Below are 23224 nucleotides of genomic sequence, written 5' to 3' on the forward strand. Positions count from 1 at the left end.
TGGTGGCCCCAGGCTCTGACCAGAGGCTGGGACCCAAGCTGGGCCCACCTGCCAGAGCAACAAGTGCATTTTGGCTGTGCCATCTGCAGTGCAGGTGGCAGCTTTCAAGAAGGCTTCTGCCCCACTGCTCTGGAGCCAAAGGGACCCAGGACTTTCCAGAAATGGTCAACTTCACACAGGCCACAATGAAACACGAAAACTGCCCAGGCTGCTGTGGCCAGGGGGTGAGGCTGAAGGTATCAGAGAAGGACCCAGGAAGTGTGATGCAGCTGCAGAAGGGGGAGCTAATCTTCCCCCTGAAAAGATCTGAGTATAACCCCCACCACCAACCCCCCCCCACACACACACATGCTTGGCTGCAACAGAGCAGAGCACCAGGCATTCCTGTGAAAGCTAAAGCAACATGGAGAGAGCACAGAGAGACAGACAGACACAAACATATACACAGAGAGAAACACAAGAGCAGAGAGAGGCAAAGACAGAGAGGAGTGGAGAGAGGCAGAGACAGAGATAGAGACAACTAGGAGTGGAGAGAGATGGAGATAGGCAGAAAGAGACTGAGAAGGAGGTGGGGAGAGAGACAGAGATTCAGAAAGACAGACAGAGAGGGAGATGTGGAGAGAAATGCACAAACAGTTGCAGAGAGGGAGAGGGAGAGATGGAGGGAGGAAGGAAGGCCACGCCAGTATAAGAAACAGCTGAGTAAGCATTTTTGCTGGGCGCATTGAAAGAACAACTGTCATTAAATTCAATTAATGAAGACTGTTTTACATCGCACTTTGAGGACTCTGCAGGTTCAGAGATAGGCAGTTTTCTGCAATTAGCAACCAAGTCCTGATTCAGGGAAGTTGCTTTCCAGCCCAGACTAGCCTGAGACAGAGAATGGGCTCTGCAAACACACACCCAGACAAGACATGATCCGTGCCATCTGCCTGAACCACATGGATATCAAAATCAAGAACCTGCCATATGCCATTTATAGTTTGTTAAATGAATCCTTCTCAAGACTTATTCTTTTGTGGTCTCACAAAAATCTGAGAACCTTTGCACATGCTGGTACAGATATATATCATGACCAATAGACTACTAAACATTCTTTCAAAACACTTGAAAACTGACAACAGTTAAATGAACATTGATACTCACTTAAATTAACAATTTTAAGATTATTTTCTGGGCATGCTACACAATATAATTGCTATGTCAGAAAATTTAAAGGAGCCAAAAAGGGAATGTCATTTTATCTTTTCTTTGCCCTTCTTTCTCCCTTCCTCACCCTCTTTCTCTTTCTTTCCTTTTTTTTCTCTCTTCCTTTCTCCCTCCCTCCCTTCCTTCTCTTTCTTTCTTTTTCTTGCTTTCCTTCTTTCTTTTCTCTCTCTTCTCTCCCCTCTCCCTCCTCCTCCCCCACCTTTTTCTTTCTTTAACACAGGGTCTCACTATGTTACCCAGGCTGACCTTGACTCCTGGGCTCAAATTACCCTTCTCTGCCTCAGCCTCCTGAGTAACCGGGACCTTAGGCATGCACCATCACACCCAGCTTCTCTTTTTGGCAATAAACATGTCCCAGTTCTTTCTGAATTGCATAATATCATATTGTTCCTCTACCCACAGGCCCAGCCTCTTGTCTTTTCAGTGAATTGCCTTTTCTCTCCCCTAAGTTATTCTACCCTTTGATTTGGCCCTAGCCACCTTCCACATGTTTGTGAGAATTTTTAACATACCTCTGGAAGTGACACTGAATTTTCGGTCAGAGAAGCTGCTCCTTCGGATTAAAGGTTCACTCATTTTTTCCAGAAATAACTTAATTGTCTCCTTTTTTTCTGGACTTGTACTTGACAGATTAAGAACCTTGCCATTCACTTTTACAGTGGAATTGCTGAGCCCAAACCAATAGAAGAAATCAAATAAGGCGTCTGCCTTGAATTCATAGGCAAAGCTCAAACTGTCTCCATTAACCACCTCTGTTCCTGGAGGGAAAAAATTCTCCACCACCTCTTGAAAATCAAACTGAAAGACAGAGACACATTTAATTAACTTCATGGATAACTATCATGTTGATGTTTATAGAATTAACTATCCAAATATCCAAAACATTCTATTCTTCATTTCTATCTCACCCTGACAGTTTTTAAACAGTTGTCTTTATTTATTTATTTATTTATTGGGTGGAACTGGGATTTGAACTCAGGGCATTGAGTTTACCAAACAGGGGCTTACAAAGTAGTCACTCTACTGCTTGAGTCACACCTCCAGTCCTTGTGTCTTTTTTTTTTTTTAAAGACATATCATTGCTTTTGCATCATATTCCAGCTAAGATTTTGAGCTACCTGGCCATAATTACATTTATTCCTACTCCATTCCAAATAAATTTCCAGAAACTAAGCCCACTTTACTGGAAGAAAAATGACACAGTAGAAAAGGAAACGTCTGGTTATGAAATAGTCCCTGCTTAACTGTGGTTTCACTTTCTGGAATTTCAGTTACCCACTGTCTGAAAATATTAACTGGAAAATTCCAGAAAGAAATCATTTGTATGTTTTAAATAACTTTCATTACTGTTTATTGTTATATTTAATTATTAATTTCTAATCTCTTATTGAGCCTAATTTATAGATAAAACTGTGCATTGCTATGAATATAGGAAAACACATAGAAAACACATACAGAGTTTGGTGCTATCTATAGTGCCAGGCAACATGGGACATCTTGGGCCTACCACAGTTCAGCAAATGCTTAGGGACACAGTCTTTGAATGAACTGGTCAGGCCCTTCTGTGTGGTGGGCAACCCAGGTTCAGCAAACGCAGCTTACCTGGAGTCGGTAGCTCTCTCCAATCACTGAGGAGATGACTGTGTCCATCCCCTGCTCTATCTGTCTTCTTATCTTGGGGTGCCTTGTGTTCACAAGAAACGCATAGGTCCTCTCTAGAAATCAGTGAGCAAAATTCAGAAATGTGTGTGTGTGTGTGTGACATAAATGTGTCCCTCAGAATTTGCCAGAGCAGTGGTTCCCACCTCCTGTGCAGAATTTATTCACTTATAACCTTCCCTGTCCACTCCCTCAGACTCTTACCACAGTGCTAGTAGAAATTTCTAGAAATATCCCTGGGAATTCTGCAGATTTCAAGGGAGCTCTGTGCTACTGTAAAAGCAGGTCAGGCAAGCAGTCCCCTCAACACTGCCATTTGTCACTTAATACACAGAAATCCAAAGTGCCTCTCTATGATTACCTAAATGACAACTTGGCTCACAGAGCATGCATCCAGCATGGGGAAAGAAATGAAACTTCAACATGGCTGGTTTTCATGTCCCTACACTGCTGGGTATTTAAATCATAATTTGACTCTCAACCACAATTCCTCATTTGCAAAGCAGAAAATCAGCATAGCTCAAGAAAAAGACTGCCCTGGGCCTCCCACCCTGACCTGACCTCTCCATGGGCCTGGCAGTCTCTCTGCCACAAGGTATCCCAGGCTGATTCTCCTCTCTAACACAACCTCCAGTGGGGAAAATGTCTCTCCCATTGTTTAAATAACACCAGGGCTCTGAACTGGCAGACAATTGTTCTTTAGTTTGTTTTATTTTGTGTTCTAATCCCTTAACGTTGATTCTGTCTAATCAAAGAGAAGGTTGTTCACTTCTTAGGAAATAGGGATATTATTAACTAGCAACCTCTTAACTTAATCAGCCTCTCCAGAAGCAAGCTTAATCACTCAAGGTGACATCCCTGTGTCACCTTCTGTTTAAAGACATGAGCCAGGCATTGTGTGACTGGAACATTTTGTATTGTTTCTGAGCTATCTCAGAGGCAAACCTGTGGGTCACCAATAACAAGAAATGCATCTTGAACTAACCGTATTCATCTTATTTTTCCTACTCATGTTTTCCTTTCTTCTGAATTATTTTAGATATAAACTACCGCATATCTTCTTTAGACAAGAGATAAATAAAATAAGTCAAGCAAGCAGCTATTTGTTACATTGAATTGAATTTCACACATACCAAACCAGCACCTTTAGGCTCCTTAAATACTCAGGCAGGGCTGCCATTCTCCATGGTTACATTGGTTGGGTAGGTTGGGCACTGTACAACTGGACACAATGCCACCCCCATCTATACACAGACTTGATTATTTGCACAGTTATTTCCTTTTTATTTGCAAATTTATTATGACAAATTTCTGGAAAACGTTAGTAATTGTCGTGAAGAAATTGTGGTGCTTCTAATTTGCATAAAAGTACAGTTTAGAACAGTAGCAGGGTTAATATGCTACCTAAGTCACACTTTTCACAATCTAAAGGTCACTATCTTAAGTTTCTAGACTGCAGAACCTCTTCATTTTATAGCTTTACTAAAAACTAATCAGGGTTCTGTACCTCCTTCCATAACAGTTGTCATGCAAGTATGTACCTTCTGTAGGCCACCTACAACTACCATTTGTACCTCCCTTTGTGCTTTCATTAAAGTGCTAAAAGAGAAAAGTCTCATATTCTTTCTTTAGATTCCTCCTGAGACATCGATGCAGGAGGTATACTTCGTACAGCTGTGAATTACCCAGAGAACTATCCAATTGTCTGGTCATTGTCAAGCCAAAACACACACAGGGCACAGATGCTCTAACAAGCACTGCTGGTTACTGTGTCTTCTGGTCTCTCCTGCAGAGAGCATCTTGACCTTGAACTAGGAAAAGAGCACACTGCTCCACCAATGTGAATGAGAGTGAATGCTTGAGGAAGTCTATTTGAAACTTTATTTTTTTATTGTCTTGGGCTTATTTTAAGAATGCTATTTAGTAGCAAGTTCAAGAAATTCTGTCCTTATCAAAGAACATTATGCCCAGGAATTTGCTCACTTACCACTCTGAACAAGAAGAGAATGGAAAAATGGACATTTTCATATTGGAATTTGTGTTAGATAGCTATTACCAGTTAATATGATTTATTGGGAGAAACTATAAAGAAATATGTCTAAATGTGAAATTCTAACACACAGAAATGAGACAAAAAGCATCTAAAGCTGCTATTTACTTTCTCTTAGTTTCCCCATCTATAAAATGAGGATAGTATATGTACTTCATAATTAGGACAATCTTACATCCTAGTTTCCTGGGTCAGTCTCAGTTTACAACTTTGTCCCAGAAAATTTATTAACTGTTATGACTTTCATACTCAAAAATGTCCCCATTTGTGTGATAAACCCTACAAGGCTGTTAGGCCAATTAAGTATAGTAGAACATATCTCAGACACAGTAAGTATTTGATAGATAATATAGTGTATTACATATCATCCTCATTAATCCAGGCATTTTCAGAACCCTGAAATGTCCAGAATATCAGATCACTTCCTGCCTAGACAGGAAGTAGACCCTCTGAAGGCTCAGAATGTCAGATCACTTCCTGCCTAAACAGGAAATAGGTAAGGAGCTCAGAGACATTAGAAGTATTTTTGCAAGCTTGTGTTGTGCAGCAGATGGCCTCACAGGTCAGGCTACTTGCTATTGGCCTTAACATAAGCTGTCATCCATCCTGCTTTCTACATGTCCCACTTCTGCCCCATCTGAATGTCCCCACCCCTCCTGCATCAACATGCCTTAGCCCATAGCCCAGCAAGGCAAAAACAAACCAAAATTATTTCTATACTGTGAGAATCACTTTAGGTTGGGTATTTTCTGTCAAAGGATTTAATCAGTAACCACGGCTGTTACAAATGCTAGTCTCACTAACTCGCTTCCTATACACATGCTTCATGGACTCTGCTTAATGTGATTAAAGTTTCTATTAAGAACAAAGGGCTGTAATCCTCAGCAGGTCAAGAATTCCGCTAGATGCCCTGGTTCCAGAACTGACAACCAAAAACAGCTATTGCTTCCCTGAACTTTCAAACTTCTTTGTTCCCAAAGTCCCCTCCTAACCTGGCCCCTTTCTAATTTGCCAACCGAGTAGACTGTGAGTCCAAAACCTGCCCAACCCAGGGGCAGGAGAGGGACAGCATGGTGTCACATAAAACCCCAGTGGGCTTCTGGCCCAGTGCGCTTACCTCCCTGACTTCCTGGTGTGCACCCTTCTGCAGAAGTAAAATTTGCCTTGCCTGTGGACTTCTGAGTAGTGTCATCTCTCTCATGACACCCAATATCTTAAAGATTTTTTTGGGGGGGAGGGTAGGGTTATTTTATTATTATTACTTTAATTATTCATTTATTCACATGTGCATACATTGTTTGGGTCATTTCTTAAAGATATTTCTAACAACATGGGGACCCATCACATCACCCAGGAGCCATGGAGACCTCCTCCTCAGGGGAGACATGTCCCACTGCCTTGTTTCAGTGGCCTCAGGGCTGGGGGGGATCCACTATCTCCGTGGCCAACAATGAACTCCAAATCAAAAGTTAATTGGTAATGAAGGAAAAGGGGCCAGTCCATGCAAGCACCACAGAGGACCAGGTTAACACTGGGCATGGAGCAAGATAGGAAAGTCAAGTACTACTTTGATGATCTAGACATTCCAAAGGTTGTGTGGGTGTGACTGGGACTTGTCTTGGACACAAAGCAAGTGCTGACTCCTGAGGCAGAGGAAGCACTTTGGGTAGAATTTAAGAAACCTCCAATATGGGGGGCTTCGGGGGGTGGGGGGAGGGTAGTGTTGAATAGTCTCCCCTGGGATAAGGGTAGAATATAAGAAATTCCAAATACAGGGGGTTGAATATTTTCCTGGGGATACGGGTAAAATGCAAGAAACACCCAGTATGAGGGGGTTGAACCTTTCCCAGGGAAACACACAGCCAAAATTAAGGGATGGGTAACAAAAATTCAGGTCCAAAGAGGGAGACTCACAAAAGAATAGACTCATCATCCACCATTCCACTGAATAGCCCTTTGAGTATGATTTTAAAAGTTTTTTTGGAAGTACACTCAATTTTTTTTATGTCATTTTGTTTATATCTCTAAAAGAGCATTGGGCAAAATGTAATTTGCTCCTGGAATTACAGCTCATCTTATATGTGCTTAAATTGACATTTTGGGGGGCATGCTTAATTTATAAAACTTTTATGGGCATATGTGTATATAAACATCTTCAAAATGGTTCTTAGCCTGCTGTTATAAGGTTAATGTGATGTTCAAGGCAACAACAAAAAAAGCATTGTTTATGTTGGATGTCTCTGTGTAGACTGCTTAATCCCTTTTTTTGCATATAAATATGTATACCTCTTCAGGATGGTCCTTATTATAGAGGTTTTTTTTTAATTGTTACTTCTGCTCTATTCTACTGCTACTTTAAAAAAAATTGAAGCCATTTTCAAACTTGGTTCAATCAGGTCTCACTAAGATGCAGGCATTCAGAGGTTAACACTCCAGCTCAGATCAGAAAAATAGGAAAGGGCCAGGCAGCAGACTGCAACAAAAATCTTAAAATTTACATAGTTAAAAAATGACTTTGGCCTCTTTCATTCTGTGGTAAATAAAATCTGGGACTTAATTCTGTCTTATAATACATGGGTCTATTAACAAATACTCTTTGTGGAAATTGTTTTTATACAAAAAATAATTTTGAGGTTGCTTTCTTTCTGGGTTTTTTTTTTTTTCATACAAATGTAAAGCTCTAAGTTAAAAGGTTTTATGAGTTATTTCCAACAAGTAACAAAAAATATAAAAGGTGTTAAAAATATGGTTTTAAAAATAAAAGTTTAAAAAATACTTTTAGAGAATAACAGGATTATACAAAAAAGGCTTTTCTTCAAAATTGTCCCAAAAGAAAAAAGAAAAAAAAAGAAAGAATAAAGATAAGCACAACAAGGGGATTGGACTATGAGCACATGATAAAAGCGAGAGCACACAAGGGAGGGGTGAGGATAGGTAAGACACCTAAAAAACTAGCTAGCATTTGTTGCCCTTAACGCAGAGAAACTAAAGCAGATACCTTAAAGCAACTGAGGCCAATAGGAAAAGGGGACCAGGAACTAGAGAAAAGGTTAGATCAAAAAGAATTAACCTAGAAGGTAACACCCACACACAGGAAATCAATGTGAGTCAATGCCCTGTATAGCTATCCTTATCTCAACCAGCAAAACCCCTTGTTCCTTCCTATTATTGCTTATACTCTCTCTACAACAAAATTAGAGATAAGGGCAAAATAGTTTCTGCTGGGTATTGAGGGGGGGAGCGGGAGGGGGTGGAGTGGGTGGTAAGGGAGGGGGTGGGGGCAGGGGGGAGAAATGAACCAAGCCTTGTATGCACATATGAATAATAAAAGAAAAATGAAAAAAAAAAAATAATAATTTTGAGGTTGCTTTCTTTCTGGGTTTTTTTTTTTTTCATACAAATGTAAAGCTCTAAGTTAAAAGGTTTTATGAGTTATTTCCAACAAGTAACAAAAAATATAAAAGGTGTTAAAAATATGGTTTTAAAAATAAAAGTTTAAAAAATACTTTTAGAGAATAACAGGATTATACAAAAAAGGCTTTTCTTCAAAATTGTCCCAAAAGAAAAAAGAAAAAAAAAGAAAGAATAAAGATAAGCTCCCCCAGGGATTACAAAGTAAGTTATCATAAAAATACAAAATAGATTGTCACAAAAAGATGGAGTTTATAAATGCTTACGTAAATAATTAAGTGGACTAAAATCTAAAAGTTACATTAAAGGTTTTGTAAGGTAACTAAAATTTAACTCTCTGAGCTCATAACAAGGCTGTCTTAAAAATACTGTTCTGTTCTTGATAACATCTACAAAAAAAACTGTCTTAAAGGAAGGGTTTTGTTTTGTCAAGATAATTATTAGAGATTTTTGGTGATACAGGTTGGTCCAAAAATTTATCAAGACAGCAAGAGTTTATTAAAACACAGAGAGCAGTAGGCAGTTGAGCTCAGGGAGTGCTGCTGCACTGATGTGAGGGCTAAAACACATTTACTTATGTAAAACAAAATAAAAACAAAGTCAACGTGCAGATAGGATAAAGAAAAAACATAAAAAGAAGCACAACACTGAAGATCTTAAGACTTCAATTTTATTATTATTAAAGTCAAAGAGTGGAGGTGTTAGTCCTACTCCTTCCACATGGCAGGCAGAGGGAATTTTTGGCCTGGGATGGCCAGATTGGGCTTGTTATTTTAGGGGGGCTCCATTGACTACAGGTTGGTGGGATCCTGTAGTATGTCATGAGCCATCTGTTAATGTCAACAATCTGGGATGTGATCCCTTATCAACATCTGAGCTATGATTCCTGGCCATTAGTTTTCCTATTTCCACACTTAGTCCCCATAAATATTTACTTGTTCTCTGTTGATTTCTGTCAGGGTTTTGACTACTGAGGTAACTGAGTCATAACTAAATAAAAGTTGATTTATGAGTTGATTTATGTAAAGTCTTCTAGATGACCTTATAATTATAGTTAAACAACTATTGTCTTGGGTTATTCTAATGCAGTCAGTACCCCATATGTTTTTGTGACTAGACTATTTGGGGTCACTGATACTGCCCCTCCAACTCATAAGAAATCTAAGGTTTTACCCCAAGAGTAACAACTACAAAAAAAAAAAAAAATATGTATATATATATATATATATATATATATATATATGTATATCACATCCTCTATAGAGATGTGACGCTGTTTCTGACTCTTGTATGTTAAATACATTTGTGTTGTTCAAGTATATCAAGCCTTCTAAAATACAAAATTTAAATAAACACAGTAACTAAAAGTTAATGGTACTAATATACTGTTCTGTTAGTTGTTAAATTGTCCATCAGAATTTTAACCATGCATGGCTCTCTCAAGTTTTTGTCATTACAGTTGATCTTTCTGGGGCATTTACAATCAAGTCCATAAAAAAATGACTCTAACAAGTACTTATGTATCTACTAGGTTAGTTTTTGAATGTCTGCTTTTGTTGAATTTTGTTTTGCATTGTCCTTGTCTAGAAGTCCACTGCCTAGGAGCCACTCCTTCTAAGCCTCTTTGTTGCTTAAATTTGGCCAAAAAGGTCTAGTTGGCACTGACTCCCACCTGATCTGCTTGTTACTTACCCCACCCCCTAACATGGGACCAAAAATAAAAAAATCCAGGAAAAAGCAAATCTTCACAACAAAAAACAAAAATGACCAATCAAGAAAGGTCTTCAGTCTACGACCATTACCACCCTGAACGGGCCCAATCTCGTGTGGTCTCAGAGGCTAAGCAGGGTCAGGCCTGGTTAGTATTTGGATGGCAGACAGATCTTCAGAGGAGACTGCCCAGAGACAAGGGGGAATGTGTCAAAGTTCAAATGGAATCACTTATGCCAGACCTCTCAAAAATAATCAAAGCCAAGAGGATTGAAGAAATGCTTCTTATGCGTGTGTGGCTATCAGCATTAAAGCGCTTCTAGGCACAAACTCACATTTTTAGACAGGGTCTACTTTAATAGAGACAAACTGACTATTTTGCTGGCTGTAGGCATGTCCTTTGATAATTAAAGATGACATTTTAAACTTTTTTTTTAAACAATGGGTTTTTCTTGGATATATATACTGATAATGTATTGTTGCCATGGTAATTTCATGCAAAAAAAAAAAACCCACAGGTTCAGACATTTAAAAAAATGTGCAATAGCCAATACCTCCTGCTACAAGTATAAAAAAAATTACTCTTAACTACTGTCACTAACCTTGTTCCTCCTTCTACTTTGCCCCTGGTCTCTTAACCTGTTTGTCAAGTTTGTTTCTTCAAGGTTAGAGACAGTCAAGCTCCAAATGGTGATGGAGACAAAAACCACACATGCCAGGGACTGCCGCCTAGTACTATGGACCCCCCTGACAGACTCCCTTCACTATCTTCAAAGAGACCCTGACTGACTGTTTGGGGATCCCTTGACACAACGCCCCTTTTCCTGACAGAAGTCAGGGTTACCTCTGAAGGAGGAGGGAACATAAAGGACAAATGTAAAAAAATAATAATAATAACAAAATGTCCCTAGAGATGTAAAGGTAAAGGGACAAATAACAAAAGTAACTTTGTTTCCAATAAAGGAGACAAAAGACATTTAAAAAAAAAAACCAGCTTCACACAGAGGTGCTGAGGCACAATAGACTTTCCCAAAATAAACAAAAAGGGGTCTCACCAAAATAATAAACAATTGTCATAAAATACAGGTGACAAGACTCAAAAATAAAATAAACTAATGAGGTCCTCTTAAAACGTCCAGTGTGATAAGAATGGGGACAACCAGCAGGCTGGGCTTGAAAAGATAGTTTGTACTAGCTAAGTTTAAAGAAAAGAACTGTACATAAAGTGGGGGGCTGTGAGAATCAATTTAGGTTGGGTCTTTTCTGTTAAACGATTTAATCAGTAACCACTGCAAATGCTAGTCTCACTAACTTGCTTCCCATACACATGCTTCATGGACTCTGCTTAATACAAGAAAAGTTTCTATTAAGAACAAAGGGTTGTTATCCTCAGCGGGACAAGAATTCTTCTAGATGCCCTGGTTCTGGAGCTGATAACCAAAAACAGCTATTGCTTCTCCGAACTTTTAAACTTCTTTGTTCCTAAAGCCCCCTCCTAACCTGGCCCCTTTCTAATTAGCCAACCGAGTAGACTGTGAGTCCAAAACCTGCCCAATCCAGGGGCAGGAGAAGGACAGCATGGTGTCAGATAAAACCCCTGTGGACTTCCCACACAGTGTGCATACTGCCCAGACTTCCTGGTGTGCACCCTTCTGCGGAAGTGAATTTTGCCTTGCCTATTGATTTCTGAGTAATGTGGTCTCTCTCATGACACCCCAATATCTTAAAGCTATTTCTAACAAATACCTACCTTTTGAGGTGTCTTTTTGGGTCTGTACATTAATGAAGAATAGCATTGGTTTGCTCAATATGGTTTCCCTATAGTCTTTATAGTCACAGTAGTTGGTCAATTCCACATACCTATGAAAAAGGAGAGATAATTATGAATGCCATGCAGTCTCCCCTCTCAGTTGGGAAGAGGATGTACTTACTGGATATGTAGCTACCACAGCAACAGACTTTGGGGGCAGACCCCTAAAATGTATTCATGTAGAGATCACAATATGTTGTACCATATAAGTACACCTCCTTCTCCTGGTCGTAGCTGGTTGGCTAAGGGCTCAGTGTGCAACCCCAAAGTGGCCATCATCTTTCAGGTAACTTGGTGTCAATGCTTGGTTCTCAAGGCAGCCTTTACCAGATAATTACCACTATCATCTCTCATTTGGGGTAGAGGAGTTCAGTGATGAACTCTTAACTCCCTCCAGATCAGAAATGAATTACACTCAGCAAGTGGAATTAGTTGGGTCTTTTCCAATGGTATCATCATGCCTAACTGGTAGGTCTGGAATGTTCTTGTCCTTCTCTTCCCCACTTGCCCTCTCTCATCCCAAAATAACCACAGCCCCCCTGCAATAGATTATGCAATCAACCAATACCCATATGGACTATTACTAATTCACATTTCCTCAATCCCAAACTTGTGCAATTAAAACAAAAAAATCTATTATTGGAATCTTGCCCATATCCTCATTAAATTTGCTTCCCATTCTAGTTTAAAAAGATTTTTCTGCATCTTGACTCTGTTATTTAGGATTTTAGCTTTCTCTCACTGCCCTACAAAAATTTTCCAAGCAGCCTTTCTAAGTCTCTACCGACATTGCTAATAAAAAGATCCAAGGGCAAATTAGCTTCCTTCAAAAGGATGACTAATTTTGTGACTACACCAAGCTCAGAGGCTGTGTGGATGTAGACAGCTGAACGGTGTCTAGACAGCTGAAGGATGCCTCTGCCACAGTCCCTCTTAAAACACTGAGCTGGTTCCCTGTTGAGACAGCTGGGAGCATCTGCCAGGAGTGAGTGTACTTGCTGAGCTGACAGCATGGGCCACCTTTTGCTATACTGCAGAGTGACTGTTTCTTCTACCTAATCGTGAGCAGAGACAGCTCCAGGCATTGCTGTAGGATTCACTGTCCTTTTTTCAGTGCCTGACATGAAAATCACAGCCTTGGAAAGCAAGGGGCTGCCGCAGGGGGCTGTGGCTACAGGGTCATCTTGACATCCTTGCTCCAGCCAATTCCCACAACTCTCTCTGAGGGGCCGTGTACAAGACATTGACCCAGGCATGGGTCAAGAGAATGCCAGGAAATACTACCCCAAGGCAGGAAAACACAGCTTCTGCTTGGCTATCTCCCAGCTTGTCATCTTAGAAAATTACCTTTTTGCAGGATTGCCAGGCATGATTTTGAGAGCTTTTAATCATGTCCCCTGTCCCCCATGCCTTTTATTTCACCTGGCTTTGAAAGTAGTCTCCACCTCCCAACCTACCTACACTCATGGTAGTTTGGGGGCTGGTCCTGGGGTGCAGAGGGGAACAAAGATCTTGAGTGTTCCAGAACGAGGAAAGGGGAGCAGGTGTTTCATGCTCAGAGATGTGGGGAAGAAGGAGAGGAGTCAGGAGTGGAGGGGAGGAGGGTAGAAATGAAGAAGGAGCAAGGGACAGGGCCTAGGGGCATAACCTGGGGATGGACAAGGTAAAAGAATGCAACTGGGATTTTGTTTGGTTCTTCCCTCGTCCTTTCCTCACTCTCACACTCACCTGAGCAGAACATAAGAACAAAAGATTCAGAGAGGGCTAGAGATGCAGCTCAACAGTAAAGTGCTTACCTACCATATGTGAGGCACTGGGTTGTATTCCCAGCATCGTGAAAAGACAGAGGGGTCAGTACCTATGTTCCCTGTCTGTTGGGAGAGTCTTCCTGCCCTTTTTTGTCCCAATTAGTCAATTGTCAGAAGCTACTAGAAAAAACAAGGAAAGGAACCATCATTTGCTGGGTTTATTCATTCACTCCACAACATTCATTAAGCCCCAGTGATGTGTTGAGGACCAGGTAGGCACTCACAGGTGCCTTATTACATCTGAGTGGCACAGAGCCTGGGAAGGGGAAGGGCAGGGGACAGGACAGGGAGCCTCCATGCTCTTCCATATCCACGATTAGGATGGATCATCCTCTCGGCTGTCAGTTACCTGGCATGTGGCGGGCAAAACTGGCCTGGGAAGAGAGTGAGGAGGGGTAACTGAGGTCTGTGACTACTAAGAGGGACAGGGAAGCAGAAGATGAGGGAAGCGAAGAACCAGACACTATCTAAAAAAATCACTAAAGCAAAAGGACTGGGGGCATGGCTCAAGTGGTAGAGTGCTTGACTAACAAACACAAGGTCCTGAGTTCAAACCCCAGTACCACCACCAAAAAAAAAAAAATCACTAGTTGGAAAATTAAAAATAATCAGTTTTTACCAGAATTCTGTGGGAGGCTTTTTGAATGCTTTGGGGCACAAAAAGTTGAGGTTTTTATATGATTGGAAAAGGGTCCCTCTAGATAGTTATGTATTGAGTAAAATATATACCCTATGCATGAAGTATTTCTTTTGAAGTCTAAATTTAATAAAATGCTTGAACAATAAAAACATGTACAACATAACTTAATCTGTCTTGGATAATTTGGAAGCCTTTGAAGGACCATAACAGGCTGTAAGCCTCATCACAGAGCATCTGTACCTAGATGTGTGAACACACTGCTTAGCTGAGAGCTCTGATCCCAAAATATATAGATGAGAGATTGTGGCAAGATTTTTACTTAATAAACTCCTTATCTCTAAGAAGGCTACAAATAAGAAATACAATAGTCCCTTCTTACCCTCTGGGGATATATTCTAGGACCCCCAAAGGATACCTAACACCTTGGGTAGCCTCAGACCCTATACACAAGCACTGTGATCCTCAACAGTCAACCTAATAACTTAAAGGACTATTAAGTGACTAACAAGAGGGTAGCATATACAGCGTGGAAACATGGACAAGGGGATGATTCACAAGTTGGGCTTACAAAGGAGCACACAGCAAGAGATCTCATCATGAAGTATTTACTTCTTATGAATTATTCATTTCTAGAAATTTTCATTTAATATTCTCTGACCATAGCTGACCACAGGTATTGAAATCAAGGAAAGCTAAATTGTGAGTAAGTGGGGAGCCTACTGTACCTCTTTATTTCCTGCATTCCTAATCTCCCAGTTATGGTCCAATTGTTAAACACCTCAAAATTCCAGTGAAATAAGTAAATGTGAGCATTTCCTTGAAACTCACTGTCATAAAATTTGAATATGAAAGTAGCTAAAATACAAAAAAGATCAAAAGATCTAGTTGTTAACTCCCACAGGTGTTTAAGTATCCAAGCCTTACTAGACTACATTAGGGATGAGTTATTTGATGTTCAATTGTGACTATTTCTGAATTAGTAAGGCAAATAGGGCCTCTGTGTGTTGAATATTTATTATATTTGCTGATGTTATCATTAGAAATGAAAAACAGTTGAAGAAGGACAGTTCCTTTAAACTCTCATTTCTTCATTGCTTTTAACCTGGCCTCCAAATACCTCTGGGTTGAAACTTCCGAAGCCTGGCTTCAGTGCAAAGATTGGAAGGCAGGACAGTGTCAGAGAAAGCACAGGGTCTCAAAAGAAAATCTAATTCATGTCCGGAGCCACAGGTCACTCAGCCTGCCTAAACCTGCTCCCTCCCTCATCTGTCAAGGAGCACAACAGCATACATGCATATGTTTAAATATGAACTTGGGCCCATAGTAGATGTTGGATAAATATAAAAAGGAGCTGTAATCCTGGCAACTCAGCAGGCCCATGGAGGGAAACTGTAAGCTTCTGACACCCAACCAGGACTGTGTTCATTTGAGTTACCAGAAAAAAGAGAACATTAGGAATACCCAAAAAATAAATGAGCATCAGTTTCTCCTTTCTTGCTCCATCTTCTAAAGAGCCAGTGTCTGAAAGATGGGTTCCAGAAAGAGCACTGTGTTTTGCTTGTAGCAAATCAGGAATGGCTGAAAGATCCACTACCTTCTAAAATGCCCTACCTCACAGGTCCCTCAGGTTTTATGTCCTCACTACCAAGATCTGGAAAGCAGCCCCAAATTTTCCCCTGGCTCTCACCACTTACTGCCCCAAGGCAAACAGAAATTAAAGCCATACCTCCACTCCAGGAAGTAGGTGTGTGTGCATGTGTGTCTACTTTAAAAAAAAAATCTGTATACACACGAATGAAAATATCACATTGTACCCCATAAAGATAATTATTTCTCATTTAAAATAAAAATTAAACAATTCTAAAGAAACAAAAGACGTAAAAGCAGGGGCTCAGATATTTGCAAACCTACATTCAGAGCACCATTATTCACAGTAGCCAAAAGGTGGAAACAAGCCAAGTGTCCACCAACACATGAATGGATAAATAAAATGTGGTAGACACACACAATGGAATATTATTCAGCTTTAAAAAGGGAATAATGACACATGCTGCAACATGGATGAACCTTGAAGACATGCTAAGTGACATAAATCAGTCATGAAAACGCAAATGTGGTAAATTCTACTTATGTTAGTTAATTGGAAGAATTGAATTCCTAGAGGCAGAAAGTAGAATGGTGCTCACCAGGGGCTTGGGGGAGTAGAACTGGGAGTTGTTTAATGGGTCCAGAGTTTCAATTTGGGATGATGAAATGTTCTTGAAGATGGAGGGTGGTAATGGTGGCACAGCATTGCATGTGCACTTAAAATGGTTAAAAATAGCAAACGTTGAGTGGTAGATATTTTACCACAATTAAAATAAAACAAGAAGAAAAAGTACATGGAGGGTAGAGTGCCTGCCTAGCAAGTGCAAAGCCCTGAGTTCAAACACCAGTACCACCATAAACACAAAGAAAGAAAAAAAAAACTACAGAGTGCGGGGAAGAGATAAAAGTCTCTGTGTAGGAGGCACAGAAATTGCTTATGACTGTCATAGTCCTTTGCTGTGACACAAAGAAAAGAAGCCCTCATGGACAGGAGTACAGGCTACTCTTGGGAGGAAGATGGGTGCACCTGCTTTATGTTTCCAGGATTTGTTTGATCGCCGTCTGCAGAGCTTCACCCACCACTTCCTTCACTCCACCTTCTGCCCCAACTATAGGAAACTAAGCCAAATGTTCAAACTTGCGATTCTACCATCATCTGTGACTTGAATCAAGGATCCACGTGTTCTGTCATTCACTTAAGTGGTTACAGATGATTAGTGTGGTGGGGCAGAAAAGGATCCACTCATGTAGGCATGCAATAAGCACCTACTGTGTGCTGAGTTTGGAGAACACAAAGATGGGAGAAAAGAAACAGTCTTGCTTCCCAGAGTCCTATGATCTATTTAAGAGACAGATAAAAATACAGCATTTCAAAATGAAATGATAATGTAGAAGACCTTCTTGCTCAAAGTGTGATCCTTAGACTAACAGCACTGGTATCACCAAGAGTTTACTAAAATGCAGACTCCAGGCCCCTCCCAGTCTTATTGAATCAGAATCTGTGCTTGATCAAGATCCCCAGGAGACCTGGTGCTCTGAAGAGCACCTGTCTGAGACACAGCCCCTGGCACTCACATTCACCCATACTTCCTCTAGACTGAGTCTCACCAAAATCACAGCTCAGTTTGGGGATGGGTTTCACTTCATCAATGCTGTGATGTGTTCTGTACATGGGGTTGCTACCCTGGGCAGGTTTCCATGTGTGACACTCAGGGTAGAGGACGAGTCACAGGACCAAACACAAGCCTGTGAAGACACACGTGCAGGCCCTGCACTTCCTGCTGCAGGGTGGAGGTGGGTTCCATACAGCACAAGTGTGTGTCCTAGCCTTGACTCTGTCCCACTGTCCCCTGGGAATCCCACTCTTCTCCTGTGTACCCTGCCCCAGGCAGTATTGACCCTGCAATGGTTAATAGAGCAATAGAGGTGGTCAGCAGGTTCCACCTCTGCTGTTAGAGGCTTCATAAAACATCCTCACTTACTTCCTCTTTAGGCTGATTTTACAAGATGCACACAGGTTAGGGATCCCAGCTATTTATTTGTGGGCTCTGGAAGTGTATAAAACACTGCTGGTGGCCAGAGAAAGGCAAAATCAGTTGAGAGTCAAAGCTGTTTGCTGAAAGCATAGGTTATACAATGCTGCATAGAAGCCCAGTTTCCATTGCTCCTAGAATCTTCCTGAGGTTAATCATGATATTGCACTGAATCCTAATTTTCTTTTCTGTAAAAAAGGGCAAGAAAATAGTGCTGACTTTGTAAATCCTTGTGACACATTTTGCACCCTTTCTGGTACCATGTAAATATTAATAGCAGTTATTATAATTGTACTTATTTTGGTCACACATGCTGCTGCCTTTGTCATGCCCAGAGATCACCAAAAAGAAAGAATTAGAGAACCTCTTTGCCTGACATTATACCATTACACAACACTAAAAGGATGCATTACAGGGAAAAGATGTGGGGGAGGTGTTGCGCATGTGTGTGTGCGTGTGTGTGTGTGTGTGTGTGTGCATGTGCGTGTGCATGTGTGTGTGTTATCTGGACTTTTAAGTGTTGAATGAATAGCTCTTTGGACAACCATCATACATCTAGTTTTCTGAGCAGGTTTCAGTTGTGACATGGTTAAAAATCCTGAACTTAAAAGGAAAAAATACCAATGAAAATCTTGCCATCAACTCCACAAAGAAGGACAAATATTTTTAAAGCAGGTTCTTAAAGGAGCTTCAAAACTTTTGGTATCCGTCACTAAGGCATCCCACCATCCAGGCTTCTGTAGCTTACTTAGTAGGTGTTTAAATAGCAGGAAACAGACCTTAGTAAGTAAAACAGATACTACCCCAGCTCACTGAGCTGGCATGTGGTTGTCAAGGGCAGCGACTCTTCGTTTTGGGGGGTTGCTTGGGAAAGGACCTCATGAAAAGTGCTGCACACACTTTTGAGGCCTTGAAAAGAAATCTGAATCATCCTGAAGGTTTATACCCCACCACAAATACATGCTGAATGGGGGAAAAATGCTAATTAATTTATACAGCCAGGATTCTTAACCTGCATCCAAGGGTCTCAGGAACCACCCGAATTGTCAGTGACACTGGGAATACATCCTCATTTCTGGGGAGAAGGTCTACACACAATTCTCAAAAGCTCTGTGGCCCCAAATGTTTAAGAATCAGCCTGCTGCTTTTTCTCAATCCCTGGCCATCTCGGCAGCTGCTTCTGGGTAGAGTTCATCCCACACGTAAGGCAGGAAAGTGGTGGCCACAAAGATGAAAACTTGCTGGAGTCCATTGACTCTTGGCTCCAGTTTGCATGACAAGTGGAAAGTATGCACCAGGGACAGGAAGACTATGAAGATGCCAGACAAGGGAAGGCCAAACGGGTCATCTTCACCAACTGCCCTACCTTGAGCTGTGAGGGATGCTCAAAACTGGTGCCCCCCCTCCAATAATATCAAGTTGGCCACAGCATGTGAAGGAAACTATAGAGTATGCACCCGGGGTGGGGGTGGGGGCTATCCATCCTGGTGATTCTGAGATCCTGAGAAGCATGCTAGTACAGAGTGGTGAAATCATGAAAATATTTAATAGAACTGGCCAGAGGTGGTAAAGAAGGAGGAGGAAGGCCGGGCTCAGTGGCTATGCTGTAATCCCAGCTACTCAGGAGGCAAAGATCAGAAGATTGAAGTTTGAGGACAGCTGGGACAGAAGGTTAGCAAGACTCCACCTCAACAAATAACTTGGTGCAGGTATAGGTAGGAGAATCTCAGTCCAAGGCTAGACTTGGGCAAAAAGCAAGACCCTATCTGAAAAATAACTAAAGCAAAAAAGGACTGGGTGCATGGCTCAGGTGGTAGAGCACCCGCCTAACAGGATGAAGTTTGACCCTGAGTTCAAACCTCAGCACCATCAAAAGAAAAAAAAGGAAGTAATGAAGGGAGGAAGGGAGGGAGGGAGGAAAGCACTGTGAATAGCTCATTTTGTCCAGCCTCCACCCTGTCCACAGTGCCCAGTGCTGACTTACCCAGTGCCAGAAGCATTGTGTCTTAGTAGTTGGTGAAGTCACTCATCTCTGTGACTCCAGGCTCCAGTGGCCTCTTCTTGGCACTCAACCCCACAACCTAAATATAAGAGGGCTTTGCACCCCCTTCCCCTCATAGTGGCCATTGGAGACCAGATGCTATGCAAAATCGGGTACGGATTGCTCTGCGGATGGACCACATCCATGCTACTTCAGGTGTGCCAAGAAGTGCTTCAGTCGCTTTGGCCACAACAGTTAGGCATCCTGCGCGCCTCCAGGTGCAGGTTTTCCTTACACTCCGCCCAAGGCTCTAGGAAGCTACACTACTGCACTTTCCGCAGAAGTCATCGGCCCACAGGGCCCTGAGCTGCGCATCCCCCAGGCCTTGTTCTCTCCTCCATCATGGTTTATGAAAGAGAGAGGTCAAAGAAGAGAGAAAGTGAACTTGCTTCCTTCTCCACTGGATTGCGCATCCTTTCTCTCCACCCCAGATTTAAAGCCAGGGTGTAAATGTCTGCGCTGCAAATATCCCCTAAATTGTGTGTCCCCAATCTGAGCTCATCCGACCCAGTTAATGAGCAGGACGCAAAAGAGCAGCTGAGAGTTACGCGCGATAGATGTGAGCGGAGCAGGTCCGAAGCCCCCATCCTGCCCTCCCACACGCGCCCAGAAAGGTGCCCCTTCGGGCAGCTTCAAGCTGCAGTTGCAAAATGTCAGGGCAGAGGGCAGCCAAAGCCCAGGCAGGGACAGCTTGCAGACCCAGGTGATGTGAGCAGTGGGAAGAGCACGGAAAGGGAGCATCCTTCAGGAGGGGTTGCAGACAGAGCGATTTTAGAGTGGAGGATCTGCGGGGACCCGGCGGCAGGCGGGGGCGCAACGAGGCCACCCACCTCTTGATGTAGCCGCTGAGGCGGTAAAGTTGCCCGTCGAGGCGCACTAGGCCGTCGCCAAAGACGTTGAAGCCCCCGCGCGCGGCCTGGGGCTCCCCGGGCCCGGGCACCGCGAGCTGCTCGCCGCGCAGCTGGAAGACGCCGGGCTGGAGGCGCAGCAGCTGTGCCAGCGGCAGCAGGGCCAGCTCGCAGTCGCACGTCCACAGGCTGCGCAGCTCCCCAGACGAGATGGAGGACAGGCTCGTCCTGGCCACCGGCTCGCACGCCGCTGTCGCCATGCTGGGACCTTCCCAGTCCGCTGGCGTCCGGGTCCCACCAGATCCAGCTGCCACCTGACAGTCCGACTCGAGAGGGGCCGGGCGCCCTCCCTGCGTCCGCTGGGCGCGGGGATCGGTTTGTCCGTCTGCCCCGACGGCTGGCCTCTCCCGAACTGCTGCCCGCCCTCGAGGAGCGCAGCAAGCTGGGCGCAGAGAAAGCAGCCCCCGCGCTGCGCGGCCCCTTTTATCCGCGCTCCCAGCCCACAGGCGCGACCCCAAACGCGCAGGGCCGAGTTATCACCGTCTCATAACTTGGCGTGCTCCTGCTTTGGCAGCGGCTGCTGGCAGCCAAGGTTTAGTCATCCCTCTGGGGTCAGCTACTCAGCCCTAGCACTGGGCCCCGCCCGCCTGGAGGACACTGCTCCGTGGGGGTGGGGAGCGCCCTTCCCCAGACACCCAGGCCTGATCCGCCGTGGGGGGCAGCGCGCCCAGCACCCACTCATGGCCTACAAGCCACGCTTTTGTGTCCCCCGACCCACTCTCTCCATGTGGGGGAGGGTACTGCTGGACTCCATCCTTATTCCATAGGTATCACATCCTAGCTGCTCAGTCTTCTGCTGCCCCGCCTCCCTCCCCTTAGACCCTGAGATCATACCCTGCATTTCCTTGGTCTCAGCCTTTCCTGTGCTTGTTCCTGCCCCTTCTGGATTCCCTCCCACCTAGAAATTCCACTGATCACAAAGCCGTCACAAGTCCTTGTGAACTGTATTCCTTGCTTCTACCTGTCCTATGGACGCAAGGCCGCTGTGTGTGCTGGGTGGTTTGGGGGAAGCAACTAGCTGTCCTCCGTGCTCTCCTGCCTTCCTGGTGAGCTGTGAGCTCTAGAATATGTTCATTTGTTCAGTCAGTCTATAAATATTTGTGTGTTCTAAGCCAGGTGCTCATTGCTCTCCTGAGGGATGAAAGGAGGATTTTTCTCATTCAATTTAATTAAACGATGATTTCCAGGCCATCTAATAGGAGGTAGACTAAGCTAAATTCTGAGAAGACTAGAATGAATAAACACAATCCCTCCACTGCCTTACTTTCAGTCTAACAGGGGCAAGCAAGCGTTCCAACAATTCTGTTGCACTAAATGAAAATCTGTGCTTGGGAGAAATCTGGATGGGAGGGGAGGGGACTTTAGCCCAGTTCTGAGGTTTCCCGCAGTACTGAGGCTTCCTTCTCCACAGTGGACACCCAAATTTAATCAAATTGAATGAAAGTCTTTCTACCATATTTCATTTAAATGCAAGAATATAAATAAGCTCTATTCCCTCCCCCTCTTCTAAAAAAACACAGACACAATTCCTTTACCCAGGATCATTTCCCGTCTCTGAACACATCTAGTCCTTCAGTCATTCAGTCACTATTTGTGTGATGTGTTGAGCAGTACCAAGTGAATCTTTGGAAGAGAAGAAAGGAGAATATGCCTGTGAAGTGAGCGCCCAAGAGATTGCTTCGCAAAGTGAAGAGTGAGGATCACAGCACAGAGGATGGGTCTGGGGTGGGCTGAGACTGTTCGCAGGATGCGAGGCTTTAGTCAAGGCTGTTTCACAGGACAGCGATGTAATGCAAGAGTCAGATCTCATGCCCTAGGTGGGAGTTCATTGACACTCCAAATACAGTCACTGTTGTGCACCAGGTACCATCTTCAGTTCTGAGGCAACAAACATAAAACTAAGAATAATAAGAAATAAATAACCAGGTGTGGTGGTGCATGCCTGTCATCCCAGCTACTCGGCAGGCCAGGAGGAGGAGGGTTACATGATTGAAGCCTGCTTGGGAAAAGTTATCACGACCCTATCTCAAAAACAAAATACAAACAAAAAGGCTGGGGGCATAGCTCAAGTGGTAGAGCACTTGTCTAGCATGTGAGAGGCTCTGGGTTCAATCCCCAGTACTGCAGAGAAGGAAGGAAAGGAGGGATGGAGGGAGGGAGGGAAGAAAAGGGGAAAGGAGGAAGGGAGAGAGGGAGGAAATAAAAAGACTCAATAGAGATGAGGGCTACAAGAGATATAGGATCAAGTCTTATGAGAACAAGGTGCCCCAGTAAGGGCACTCAGAGATGACATATGAACTTGTCTTTGAATAGAGTAAGAGCTCTTAGGTGAAGGAACACTGCCAATAAGAAGATGGG

The 23224-nt window shown here is 43.0% G+C and overlaps 1 protein-coding gene across 3 annotated transcripts in view; it reads right to left on the minus strand.

Annotated features, from left to right (window-relative positions):
• Positions 1 to 23224, minus strand: part of Medag (mesenteric estrogen dependent adipogenesis) — a 30342-nt gene that overhangs the window by 1453 nt on the left and 5665 nt on the right. The window contains exons 1-4 of one of the 3 annotated variants that reach the window (XM_020177612.2): positions 20789 to 21511; positions 11790 to 11899; positions 2812 to 2924; positions 1722 to 2007 (exon numbers count right to left, since the gene is read on the minus strand). In XM_020177612.2, the coding sequence (XP_020033201.1) occupies positions 1722 to 2007; positions 2812 to 2924; positions 11790 to 11899; positions 20789 to 21066 (787 nt within the window). In that variant the 5' untranslated portion in view covers positions 21067 to 21511. Of the gene's footprint in view, positions 1 to 1721; positions 2008 to 2811; positions 2925 to 11789; positions 11900 to 19901; positions 20756 to 20788; positions 21512 to 23224 lie in introns of those variants that run through there. The other 2 variants (XM_074043606.1, XM_074043604.1) reach the window with 2 other exon arrangements.

Source organism: Castor canadensis, chromosome 10, assembly GCF_047511655.1.
Source record: "Castor canadensis chromosome 10, mCasCan1.hap1v2, whole genome shotgun sequence".
NCBI lineage: Eukaryota > Metazoa > Chordata > Mammalia > Rodentia > Castoridae > Castor > Castor canadensis.